Here is a 12,643-nt window from a genome sequence, read left to right on the forward strand (position 1 = left end):
TTTCGGAATGTTTCCGTTTTCTTTTGTTACTTTTGAAGTGATGAGATGAAAATTAATATCAAACACGGTTCACCACTCCTCCGACTTCATTTAGTATGAAAGGTGATAGGTGAGCCAAAAAAAGCACTTCCTGATAAAAACAGTTTGGAGCTTTGCAGTCAAAATGACACAGCGGCTGTATTGGTCACATATTTGTGTGACACACACATCAAGGGACGCAGTATCACTCCTTGTGTTTTATAAGGCATCGATGCATCAGTATCGTTTGACCCACCGCTAGTGGTTGTAGACCTGCATTATATTATACTCAGAGCTGTTTGTAACCCTACAGTTTTCTCCAGGAAACTCCCATGTTTTGCCCCTCCGTTTGCATACTGTAACTTTCATAAAATATTATCGACATCACTGCGAAATTTACTACACAAGTAGTGTATGGCACATTTTCTTCATTGAAAAAATCCAGAGGCACACTACTAGCAGAACATTTAAAACATTTTTTACTCAGTAGGCTGTATTGAAAATATAAAGTCGTTCTCGTCATATACCTGACACAAATGTTTGATATGAATTTAAACCATAACCATCCAGGCATTACTAATTCTCTTGTCTCAAAGTAGGCCTACAAAGCAACAAGCTGCATGCTGCCACCAACTGATATGGCAAAGTATTGGATGGTTACTCTTCCAATAACTAGACAGCATAGACATTCAACAACGGCACATTATTTGCGGATGATATTCATTGGTCTGCAAAAAATGTTTTTTTGTCTAATTAGGTGAAATTGCATTTCCCACGGCAAATTAGTGGTTGAAAAACACTGCCCCACTTAAGTGTATTAATACCGGTAAAAAGTGATCTCATATTTTTGTTGTTATTCATCAGGCTCAGGTGTTTGCAGAGCTTGGGGAAATCATCAATGGAAGAAAACCTGCGCTCAGAGAAAAGACGACTGTGTTTAAATCTCTGGGTACGCATTTCAAATGTGTCCAATTAAGTGAAAAGTTTTTCCATAATGTTTGTTTCTCCCCCCTAGGAATGGGTCTTCAAGATGCAGTGAGTGCCAAGTTAGTGTTTGACCAATGGAAAGCAAGTCAAGTAGTTTGAAATCAACCCTGTTTAAAGATCATTCATTGCATGGCTAACAAATTACTCAAACAATCATAATGTGATTGCATTTTTGATGTCTTTATTTACTTATAAAACATGTCAAATCATACCGTATTAAAGCATGTGTGCACAAGTGAGCAGAACTGAAAACACTGTTAAAATGAGCCCAGATTTGATCATTGCTGAATTAAAAATAAAACCGTTACAGCTGACGGTCACACTGTACGACACTCACTGGCTCAGAATGAAACACAGCAATATGTGGGATCTGAATGTCATGACAGGACTAATAATTCAAAGTGAAATGTTAAACACAAGAAAGCAATAAAGTAAAACCAAACAAAAGCAGAGCATATTTTCTGCACCTTCGCAAATTAGTGTCGAAATACTGAACTCTTATGTGTACACACTTATTTTAACTTCAACTACGCTTTTCACCAAGCCGGTTTTTCATAACATTGTAAGCAGTATGTATGCCTGCAAGTAAAAACTAAATAAAACATTTTAGCGTTCGATGGTAAACAAAAAGTCCTTCAAACACTGTTATCCAGAGAATGACTGAAAATAAACAGGAAATTATTATTTTTTTTAAAACGTTGCTTTTACCACTTTGTGCCTTTTTAACCATCTGTCAAGGGATCCACAACCCAATTAAACATTCTCAATTCTCTTCTCATAGAGTTAAGATGACATGAAGGCAGCAGCAATTTCTTCATAAAATCACTGTTTGTAAAAATCCTGACTTCATAAACCCGAAATTCAGCCAGAATTGCCTGAGTGCTCCAGTTGAACCTAAAAATTAATTTACAAGGAGCTCCTCTGATCTAATCAATGCACTGACATGAGCAAAGATTCGCTTCCACGAGGAAAGCTGACAGCCAACAAACGCTTTCATCTTAGTGTGCGAGTTAGGACTGCAGCTGTGCTCGTCTTGCCTTTACAAAATTCTGCACTTCCTCCTCCTCTTCTTGACGGGCGGGGGGCACAGGACTGCCCGGATGGCTTCGTCAAACACTGTCTTAAGGCCACGCTGCGTCAACGCTGAACACTCCAGATACTTCACCGCGCCTGGTGAGTGAAATCAAAATGTAAAAAATCTGGTGCTTAAAAGAGTCTCTGCATTTCAATCCAATATCCTGTATTATTGTTAGTACAAAGGAGTCAGGGACATTATTATACACACATTAAATTGTCATTTTAACAAATGTGTTCATGTAACATATTTATTTTTCAGTAAGATAAGCAACAGTTATAACTAATGTTAATCTTTTAAATAAAGCAAGCCCAGTACTTCCCAGTAAAATACTGGGAATAAAACAATGTTGAGTGGAATATTCAGTCAACCACAATCTTTAATCAAAATGTTCATGTTCCTTCTAATCTAAAAACTAATTTGTAAATCAGAAACATGTATTTTGCAATTAGTCTGTTCCAGTGTCAAAGTGTCACTGCAATCCATCCATCCATTTTCTACCGCTTATTCCCTTTGGGGTCGCGGGGGGCGCTGGAGCCTATCTCAGCTACAATCGGGCGGAAGGCGGGGTACACCCTGGACAAGTCGCCACCTCATCGCAGGGCCAACACAGATAGACAGACAACATTCACACTCACATCCACACACTAGGGCCAATTTAGTGTTGCCAATCAACTTATCCCCAGGTGCATGTCTTTGGAGGTGGGAGGAAGCCGGAGTACCCGGAGGGAACCCACGCAGTCACGGGGAGAACATGCAAACTCCACACAGAAAGATCCCGAGCCCGGGATTGAACCCAAGACTACTCAGGACCTTCGTATTGTGAGGCAGATGCACTAACCCCTCTGCCACCGTGAAGCCCTGTCACTGCAATAAAGCATTTAATTTAAGCATTGGCGATTTAAGAAACATTTTAGTTCATACAAATAAAAATAAACATTTTAATAATAACAACTAATAAAATACGCATGAAAGTAGAAGAAAGTGAAAAGGCAAGTCAACTTGTGCTTTTTTTGAACATTCCGTAATAAAAAAAAACTGTAATACAAGTGTGTAAATAAGTTAAAACCACAACAGAGACGTATATAAGGCCTTTTTAAGTTACAAAAACGTAATTTGACTGTGGGAGTTACGCTGTATTTAAGCACTGACTTATTTCTTTTGCCATGGCCAAGCCCTGAGGGTAGATGATGGGCGAGAGTTTCTTCTCCTTCAGCTTCTCGATGGTGTCCTTGTCGTCTCTCAGGTCCAGCTTGGTGCCCACCAGGATGATGGGGGTGTTGGGGCAGTGATGTCTCACCTCAGGGTACCACTAGTGAACACACAAAGACAAAAAGAGCGTGAGAAGATTGCAGTCACGTAATGTCAACGGATACAACAGCGGAACCTCTAAAGTCAAAAGGCAGAGTCGTACAATTTGGAATGTGCTAGTTATGGTAACATGAAGTGTGACGATTAGGACTGACGATTACGTGACAAATAATAATCCCGATTATTTTGAATGATATTGAAATCCCGAATAACAACACAATTTTTATCGATTTGAAAATATGAGCATTTGTTGCACCACCAAAATTCAACTTTAAATAAAATGTATAAGAACAGCGGATATAAATTAGTAACGAATAAACAACAACTAAAAAAATAATAATAATAACAGCAATAAATGGTAATATAAACAAATAAACAATTCTGTTTTTCCATTTAGTTTTTTAAAATTCAGTTTTTTATCTTTAATAATTATTTTACCACCAAAGAGTGTGTGCTTCTTGTGTCGTAAATTTAATTTAATAAAATGTTATTAAATGCGCAAATCATCACATTTATTGGTGCAAAACATCTTTGGATAATTTTTACCAATATTTTAGGTCAAAGCATGATGATTGTGTGAACATATCAATAAGTGCATTAAGGTTAAGGTACTTTTTTGAAACTTTTATTTTGTTAGCGCAGTCAGATTGGATGTATTGATGTTATTGTGAAGGGGGGGGAAGTGTGCTGTGCTGTTCTCAGCTTGACATATAGAGATGACTCGAGGCTGTTTAAAAACAAAAAAAACTGAAAAAAAACAAACAAAAAAAAGAGAGACTCTTACGTTGCGTCTGCTGCCCTGTTAGGAGATTTATCTTACATCGACGATGTTGTTCACAACAACACAAGCAGATGAAATGTGTTGTGGGTGTATAGATTGTTCTTGTTAGCTTTAGCTCCAAGGTATAGTCGCTTTGTCAAGTGGCCGTCTCGATATTGTTTAGCTCTGGATGGGGCGGTTGAGTGTTTGGGGACGAATGAGCGGTACTTAACACATTATTTTCCCCAAACAAATGTCCTTTTCCTCACAATGACAGTATTTCAGTCACATTTATGTCAATTTCGGGGTTATTCTGCGTTTAATAAATTCTAATACTAAAAAGTGCAATATATGTAGTGTAAGCATGGCTATTTGTACTCAGTAATTCCCCTTGTCACCAAAACATACAACATTACCTGAAAATTATGATTATGAATCTTTTCTCACCTTAGCACGAACATTTTCAAAAGAGGCGGGGCTGACCAGTGAGAAGCAAATCAGGAAGACGTCCTTGGGTAAAAAAAAAAGAAGAGAAAAACAACACTATTAGTCATCTTAGTTTTGGTCACACTTAAAAAAGATATTCTGCATTATCTAATGACATTTATTCCAAGAGCTCAGCACTAGCATATCTCAGCATTCTTATGCAATCTCTGGAAAATACTGCTATTGCTATTTGAGACATCATGTATGAACAATAAACATATTGTGAGATGAACATTATACCTTTCCAACAGTGAGCATTATCTTTTTACCAAAAAAAGAATACAACACTTAAGATTTGTGAAGCACAATTTTGACCCAAAATAAAATAGATTATTTTCCTCAGAAAATTTAATTTTCGATTACAATTAATTTTTTTGGGTAAAAACTACATAAGACAACAAAGAGGTGGTGTGTGTAGACATCAAAGACATCAAAGTTTCGTTGTACTTGTGCAATGACAATAAAGACCTATCTGAATTATGTTATCTGTACTGAAATGGGCAATAAAAAGGCTTAAGAAATGTTATACATACAGTATATCTTAAGACAAATCTTTCTGTCTTTATTCATTGTTTGTATCAACATTTCTGCTTTTTCTCATTACATTACGCCTTTTGCTCTAATTTCTCATTTTTGGTGGGTTTTTTGTTTATTTCCACAGTGTGCTGCGGATCCATAAAAAAGCTGCAATCCGCAAATTCCACAAATATTTAACCAGGAAGGCACTGTTTTGCCAAATGGGGGAAGTCTTTAGGTTCTTGGCATTTATGGAAGTGATACAGGTTGGGTTGCTTCTGGAGGTTTTCTGTGTGTTGATGCTTGTAGAGTAAAGACATTATCCAGAAGTCTTAGCGGTAGAGTAGAACCGAAAGTGTAGACAACAGTACTAGCGGCAATATGATTGAGTATCCTGCAGAGTTGTAAACAAAGAGTTATTAAAGAATTATTAAAACAAGCAACAAACTCTGCACGGCAGTTGTATGCATACTCCTTGGGCTTGTGGAGGCAGATCGTAGCCTACATGGTGAATACTTCGCTTTTTGTGACCGCTTGTGTTTGATTACTGAATAAATGCACAAGGCGAGTCCATTCCTGTCTTTCACTTTTAATGCGTGACAGTCGCAAAATTGGCACCGCAGAACCTGCATCATATTTTCTGGCAAAGCAGATGTGTATGCTTTGTGTTGTGGAGCAGAGTTACATGGCATCTGCCACAGATCTATAGCCACCTTTTGGAGCTTGGAGGTGCAAGACATGATATAGCAAAAAAAGCGATATTCATGTCTTTTAACACCACCAGTTAATCGGATTATGATTTAAAATCGAAGAATCGTGCAGCCCAGTAGGGGTACTTAATGTTGTGGCTAGTGAGTGCGGATCAAACATAATTATCAAAACAGACCTCATTGTTAGCAACGTTGCCAGGTTCACACAATATTAGCGAAATGATGTGTTAACTTAAGACTGACTCCCATTCTCTGTTGGACAGAGACATACTTGTAGAGAAGACAAAAGGTAGCAAACAAGAGCTGCATTCTCTCCCTTCAGCTGCCTTCCAGACCGTGTATAGGTACTATGGATACAAGGCTCCACATTGCTGAGTGTGCACACACTGGTCTGGCTTGCGGATGACTCAAGAGGGCTGGTGGCGAGCTGAAGGCACGTCAACATTGCGCTGCTGGTATACGTACTGTCTGTGGGTAGGAGAGCGGTCGGAGTCGGTCGTAGTCCTCCTGTCCCGCTGTATCCCATAGGCCGAGGTTCACAGGCTTCCCGTCCACCATCACATTGGCAGAGTAGTTGTCAAAGCTGAAGGAAGAACGTCACTAAATGAACTAAGGCAAAACCTTTGACATTTATATGAATTCATGAAATGTAGTGTGTTTTGCTTACACTGTGGGGATGTACTCTCCAGGGAAGGCATTGGTAGTGTAGCTGATAAGCAGGCATGTTTTACCCACAGCCCTGATAAGAGAAACAACAGCCTATAATAAATGCAGTCAGAACATATTGGGAATAATATCATTTTTGCCACAGGGATGCACATGTTGTTGCTTGATTGTAAGCCGGGGAAAGGCAACAATCCAACTATAAGTATTAGGTTCACTCGGGCTACAATCACACTGCAGTGTAGGGTGTCCAATTTGGATTTTTTGTTAAATCCAATCTTTTTATGTAGTGGTTCACATGACAAATAAAATGCAATGTCAAAAATCTAATTTGCATTAAGACATGATGTTATGACATCAAACCTGCTGCAGTGTATACAGAAGTAAACATGGCTTCAATTCTAGTGGGCTTCAGTCCTGGCGCATTTGTGGCCATTTCAAATATTTTGTGCATTCAAAGTCAACATTTTCTGATCCAAATTATTGCGCGTAGAAGTTTAAGAAGGAAGCGGGCAAGCATTTTGGTCTTTTGTAGTTTGTGAGACATTTTGCTTTGCCGTCTGCTCTGAGGAGCATGTGGGCGAGCAGTCAAAGACAGGAGTGGTGAAACATTCGCGTGAGTTCTGAAAACATTATTTTTGCCTTTTTATGCTCATTAGTCATCTATTTATTTTGCAACCGTCTATTTTGGCAAATGATTATGACGCTTATCGTTTTCTAATGACGAATGTGGTTGAATGAACGCCACTCGATCGTTCAGACTGCAGTCACATTGGACATATAGCTGATGTATTTATATTCATTCATATACAAAAGAAGCCTGGGTCAGAATTGAAAAAAAAAACAACACAGTTTATATTGACTTGAATGAATCCGATACAGGTCACATTTGGGCAAAAAAAATGGAATTGACCTGCAGTGTGAACAAATCCTTGAGGTATTTTGCTCATTTATCTTCCAATTTTGCACATTTTAACTCCATAATTGACCAGACTGTTGTACAATTTCACAAATGACCATGTTAAATAATTTAAAAAGATTAGACATCCTTAACATAAAATAGTTGGTTTTGTTTTGTTAATCTGCATTGTTGTGGGTGTGGTTTGCTGTGGCTACAACTGCTTTGCATCAAACCGACAAGTATTTTAAATGTGTAGCTAAAATATTGTGGGTACGTGTATTATCTACTAGGTGTAACGATTGTTTGATATCAATAGGTCCAATTTTTATTCATAATTTTCAAGTATATCGATCTGTAATCGGCAAGTTTGCTTCCTGGAAGGTAAGTATCGATCAAAGATCATTTTAAAAGGGGGTCGATCGATTTTATCGATACTAGAAAACGGAAAACATTGGATTTAAGAACAGCAGATTTAATATATGAAGTTAAGCACTTTAAATGATGAGGACGTTAAACGTTAAGTCTGTTTGCCCGTCTGTGGCAAACGTGTGTGTGCCTACGGTGGTCGAAAAAAATCATAACAAACGTAAACTTGCAGCTACAGCACGATTGCAAAAGCCACAACAAAGACAAACAACACAACAAAATAATATAAAGCTACAACACAACTTTAAGCCAAAAAAGACGCTTGATTGACTGATTGATTGATTGATAAGTTTATTTACATCTTAAAGAATTAAATCCATGTACAGATGATTGTAGGGCCGGTTTGGGGAACTTTATTTAGCAGGTAAATCTCCTGTTAAAATGGTGGTTACGGTAGTTTTGTTGAAACTTGATTGAATGTTAAAAACATGTGCAGAAAAGGATTCCTCTTGTTAATTTATTCAAATATGATGTGAATGCATTGGCCATTCGTTTTTATTTACTTGCATAACAAGAATATAGGAAACTTCACCTGCAGGGTCTAGTATCCAGTAGTTATTTCACAGTCAACTAGGTGATCTTGTTTGCTAAAAAGTTACTGAATCGATTGCAACTCACTGAATCGTTTCGGATCGTACTATCCTAAAACAAATAATATCGTCCTTGAATTGTATCCGCAACCACAAATTCTGAATCAGATCAAACCGTGGTCAAAACGAATCGTTACACCCTTATCATATTTTGTATCAATAAGAGTTTGACCCTTGGATTGAGAACATAATCGGCAAAGATAGTAAGTAGTAGGCTTGTCTAATGTTCATAAGGTTGCCAGGCAGTATAGGTACTTACACTTGTGGTCAAAAGTTTACATACACTTGTGAAGGACATAATGTCATGGCTGTCTTGAGTTTCCAATCATTTCTACAACTCTTGATAGAGTAATTGGAGCACATACTTGTTTGTCACAAAAAACATTCATGAAGTTTGGCTCTTTTATGAATTTATTATGGATCTACTGAAAATGTGACCAAATCTGTTGTGTCAAAAGTATACATACAGCAATGTTAATATTTAGTTACATGTCCCTTGGCAAGTTTCAGTGCAATAAGGCACTTTTGGTAGCCATCCACAAGCTTCTGGTTGAATTTTTGACCACTCCTCTTGACAAAATTGGTGCAGTTGAGCTAAATTTGTTGGTTTTCTGACGGTAGGCATGGAGTTCCTGGGATTAAAGGCCTCACATTTTCTCCTCCAAACATATTTCTGGGTATTGTGGCCAAACAGCTAAATTTTCGTTTCATCTGACCACAGAACTTTCCTCCAGAAGGTCTTATCTTTGTCCATGTGATGTCAGATGAAACAAAAATTGAGCTGTTTGGCCACAATATCCAGCAATATGTTGGAAGGAGTAAAGGTGAGGCCTTTAATCCCAGGAACACGATTCCTATCGTCAAGAATGGTGGTGGTAGTATTATGCTCTGGGCCTGTTTTGCTGCTAATGAAACTGGTGTTTTACAGAGAGTAAATGGGACAATGAAAAAGGAGGATTACCTCCAAATTCTTCATGACAACCTAAAATCATCACCCCGGAGGTTGGGTCTTGGGCGCAGTTGGGTGTTCCAACAAGACAATGACCCCAAACACACGTCAAACGTGGTAAATTAAGGTTTTAGAATGGCCTTTCCAAAGTCCTGACTCAAACCCCAAAGAGAACATGTGGACAATGCTGAAGAAAAACAACAAATTTAGCTGAACTGCACCAATTTTGTCAAGAGGAGTGGTCAAAAAGTCAACCAGAAGCTTGCCAGAAGCTTGTGGATGGCTACCAAAAGCGCCTTATTGCCGTGAAACTTGCCAAGCGACATGTAACCAAATATTAACATTCTACAATGAATTGATTAACGTGGACCCCGATTTAAACAAGTTGAAAAATTTCTTCGGGTGTTACCATTTAGTGGTCAATCGTACGGACGGTAGAAAATGGATGGATGGATGTAAGGAATATGTACTGTACTGTGCAATCTACTAATAAAAGTCTCATAAAAAACTGTATGTATACTTTTGACCCAGCAGATTTGGTCACATTTTCCGTAGACCCATAATAAATTCATTAAATAACCACACTTCAAATCATCTGCTTTTTGCAGATGATTTGGTCCTGATGGCTTCATCTGGCCAGGATCTTCAGCTCTCACTGGATCGGTTCGCAGCTGAGTGTGAAGCGACTGGGATGAGAATCAGCACCTCCAAGTCCGAGTCCATGGTTCTCGCCCGGAAAAGGGTGGAGTGCCATCTCCGGGTTGGGGAGGAGATCTTGCCCCAAGTGGAGGAGTTCAAGTACCTCGGAGTCTTGTTCACGAGTGAGGGAAGAGTGGATCATGAGATCGACAGGCGGATCGGTGCGGCGTCTTCAGTAATGCGGACGCTGTATCGATCCGTTGTGGTGAAGAAGGAGCTGAGCCGGAAGGCAAAGCTCTCAATTTACCGGTCGATCTACGTTCCCATCCTCACCTATGGTCATGAGCTTTGGGTTATGACCGAAAGGACAAGATCACGGGTACAAGCGGCCGAAATGAGTTTCCTCCGCCGGGTGGCGGGGCTCTCCCTTAGAGATAGGGTGAGAAGCTCTGTCATCCGGGGGGAGCTCAAAGTAAAGCCGCTGCTCCTCCGCATCGAGAGGAGCCAGATGAGGTGGTTCGGTCATCTGGTCAGGATGCCACCTGAGCGCCTCCCTAAGGAGGTGTTTAGGGCATGTCCGACCGGTAGGAGGCCACGGGGAAGACCCAGGACACGTTGGGAAGACTATGTCTCCCGGCTGGCCTGGGAACGCCTCGGGATCCCCCGGGAGGAGCTGGACGAAGTGGCTGGGGAGAGGGAAGTCTGGGCTTCCCTGCTTAGGCTGCTGCCCCCGCGACCCGACCTCGGATAAGCGGAAGAAGATGGATGGATGGATGGATGGAACCACACTTCATGAATGTTTTTTTGTGACCAACAAGTATGTGCTCCAATCTCTCTATCACAAAAAAATAAAAGAGTTGTAGAAATTATTGGAAACTCAAGACAGCCATGACATTATGTTCCTTTGACCACGACTGTATTATCACTGCAAACAGCAGAGATAATTAATTAAGTTTTGTATAATATATTACATAAAAAAACAACCATTATGTATCTACTACATGAAATGTTGTCTAACTTGAGAATCAAACCGCCTGACCTATATATTATGGATTCAGAAATGGCTCAGCAACAGCTGTCGTTCATGTTGGCAGCTTGTTAGCCGCTAGCCAACTGGGTCACGCTAATAAAAAAAACTTGGTACTTAATCAACGACCGCAGTTAGTTGGGCCGTCTGAGTGACGTGTAAAGAAAGCAAAAAATAAAGTGAAACTTACCCATCACCCACTACCACACACTTTATGGCCTGCATCGAGGCGCTGTCTTGCTAGCCGCTGGAGCTCAATTAGCTTAGCCGGCTAACGGCAGTGGAAAATCAACAAGTCCTGTGTGGCTTTGAGAAGTAAAGCGTCCACACAATGAAGTGACCGTTGTGCCGTTTAACTAAAGTAACAACTAGAATTCGGCGTTATCAAAGTTAGCAAGTCTCAGGGGACTCTACAAAGTAACGGGAAAAGCAAGACAACACCCAATGGGGAGGAGAAAAAAAAAAAAACCTCTGGAGTCAAGCTCAGAGGGAAAAACGCCCACAGTTTGTGGCAGAAGCTGGAGGATCCCTGCGAGGTGGACATGGGTCGTTCTTGAACGATCCGGCTTGTGAACCAGGCTATTTTGAAGTGAACGAGACAGTTTTTTTCCTGACCGGCAGGAGCCGACTGGCTTCATCACATAAGTACAAAACCTCTTGATTTGTGTCATTCACATTTTTAGAATAGAATAGAATAGAAAGTACTTTATTGATCCCTGGGGGAAATTCAGCACCACAGTTCGCTCACAATAGACAAGAATAATAATAAATAATATAATATACATAATATATTATATATATATATAATATCAATCAATCAATCAATCTTTATTTATATAGCCCTAAATCACAAGTGTCTCAAAGGGCTGCACAAGCCACAACGACATCCTCGGTACAAAGCCCACATACGGGCAAGGAAAAACTCACCCCAGTGGGACGTCGATGTGAATGACTATGAGAAACCTTGGAGAGGACCGCATATGTGGGTAACCCCCCCCCCCCCCTCTAGGGGAGACCGAAAGCAATGGATGTCGAGTGGGTCTGACATAATATTGTGAGAGTCCAGTCCATAGTGGATCCAACATAATAGTAAGAGTCCAGTCCATAGTGGGGCCAGCAGGACACCATCCCGAGCGGAGACGGGTCAGCAGCGCAGAGATGTTCCCTGCCGATGCACAGGCGAGCGGTCCACCCCGGGTCCCGACTCTGGACAGCCAGCACTTCATCCATGGCCACCGGACCTGTGCACCCCCGCCCCTCAAGGAAAAGGGGAGCAGAGGAGAAAAGAAAAGAAACGGCAGATCAACTGGTCTAACAGGGGGGCTATTTAAAGGCTAGAGTATACAAATGAGTTTTAAGATGGGACTTAAATGCTTCTACTGAGGTAGCATCTCTAATTGTTACCGGGAGGGCATTCCATAGTACTGGAGCCCGAATAGAAAACGCTCTATAGCCCGCAGACTTTTTTTGGGCTCTGGGAATCACTAATAAGCCGGAGTTCTTTGAACGCAGATTTCTTGCCGGGACATATGGTACAATGCAATCGACAAGATAGGACGGAGCTAGACCGTGTAGTATTTTATAC

The 12,643-nt window shown here is 40.3% G+C and overlaps 2 protein-coding genes across 2 annotated transcripts in view; one reads left to right on the forward strand and one right to left on the reverse strand.

Moving 5' to 3' along the window:
- The window catches only part of crym (crystallin, mu), an 18,247-nt gene extending 16,554 nt beyond the window's left edge, over window positions 1–1,693 (forward strand). The window contains exons 7-8 of the mRNA XM_061967468.2: window positions 883–967; window positions 1,034–1,693. Of these exons, the coding sequence (XP_061823452.1) occupies window positions 883–967; window positions 1,034–1,104 (156 nt within the window). The 3' untranslated portion in view covers window positions 1,105–1,693. The remainder of the gene's footprint in view (window positions 1–882; window positions 968–1,033) is intronic.
- rac1a (Rac family small GTPase 1a) lies at window positions 1,170–11,602 on the reverse strand. The gene is made up of 6 exons (XM_061967469.2): window positions 11,249–11,602; window positions 6,531–6,602; window positions 6,329–6,446; window positions 4,599–4,661; window positions 3,233–3,392; window positions 1,170–2,175 (listed from the first exon to the last, which is right to left on the reverse strand). Exons 1-6 carry the CDS (start codon window positions 11,281–11,283, stop codon window positions 2,045–2,047), a joined length of 579 nt encoding a protein of 192 aa, XP_061823453.1. The 5' UTR covers window positions 11,284–11,602; the 3' UTR covers window positions 1,170–2,044.
- Between the last annotated feature and the right edge of the window lie 1,041 nt (window positions 11,603–12,643).

The sequence above is a fragment of the Nerophis lumbriciformis genome, linkage group LG11 (genome assembly GCF_033978685.3).
Source record: "Nerophis lumbriciformis linkage group LG11, RoL_Nlum_v2.1, whole genome shotgun sequence".
NCBI classification, from domain to species: domain Eukaryota; kingdom Metazoa; phylum Chordata; class Actinopteri; order Syngnathiformes; family Syngnathidae; genus Nerophis; species Nerophis lumbriciformis.

Bases quoted from the DNA above. Each gene is read 5' to 3' on its own strand.
- rac1a (XM_061967469.2), bottom strand. From the start codon at position 11,283: ATGCAGGCCATAAAGTGTGTGGTAGTGGGTGATGG. The intron at 6,447-6,530 runs GTAAGCAAAACA...TTCTTCCTTCAG, and splicing joins GGAGAGTACATCCCCACAGT to CTTTGACAACTACTCTGCCA. The intron at 3,393-4,598 runs GTGAGAAAAGAT...TGTGTTCACTAG, and splicing joins TTGAAAATGTTCGTGCTAAG to TGGTACCCTGAGGTGAGACA.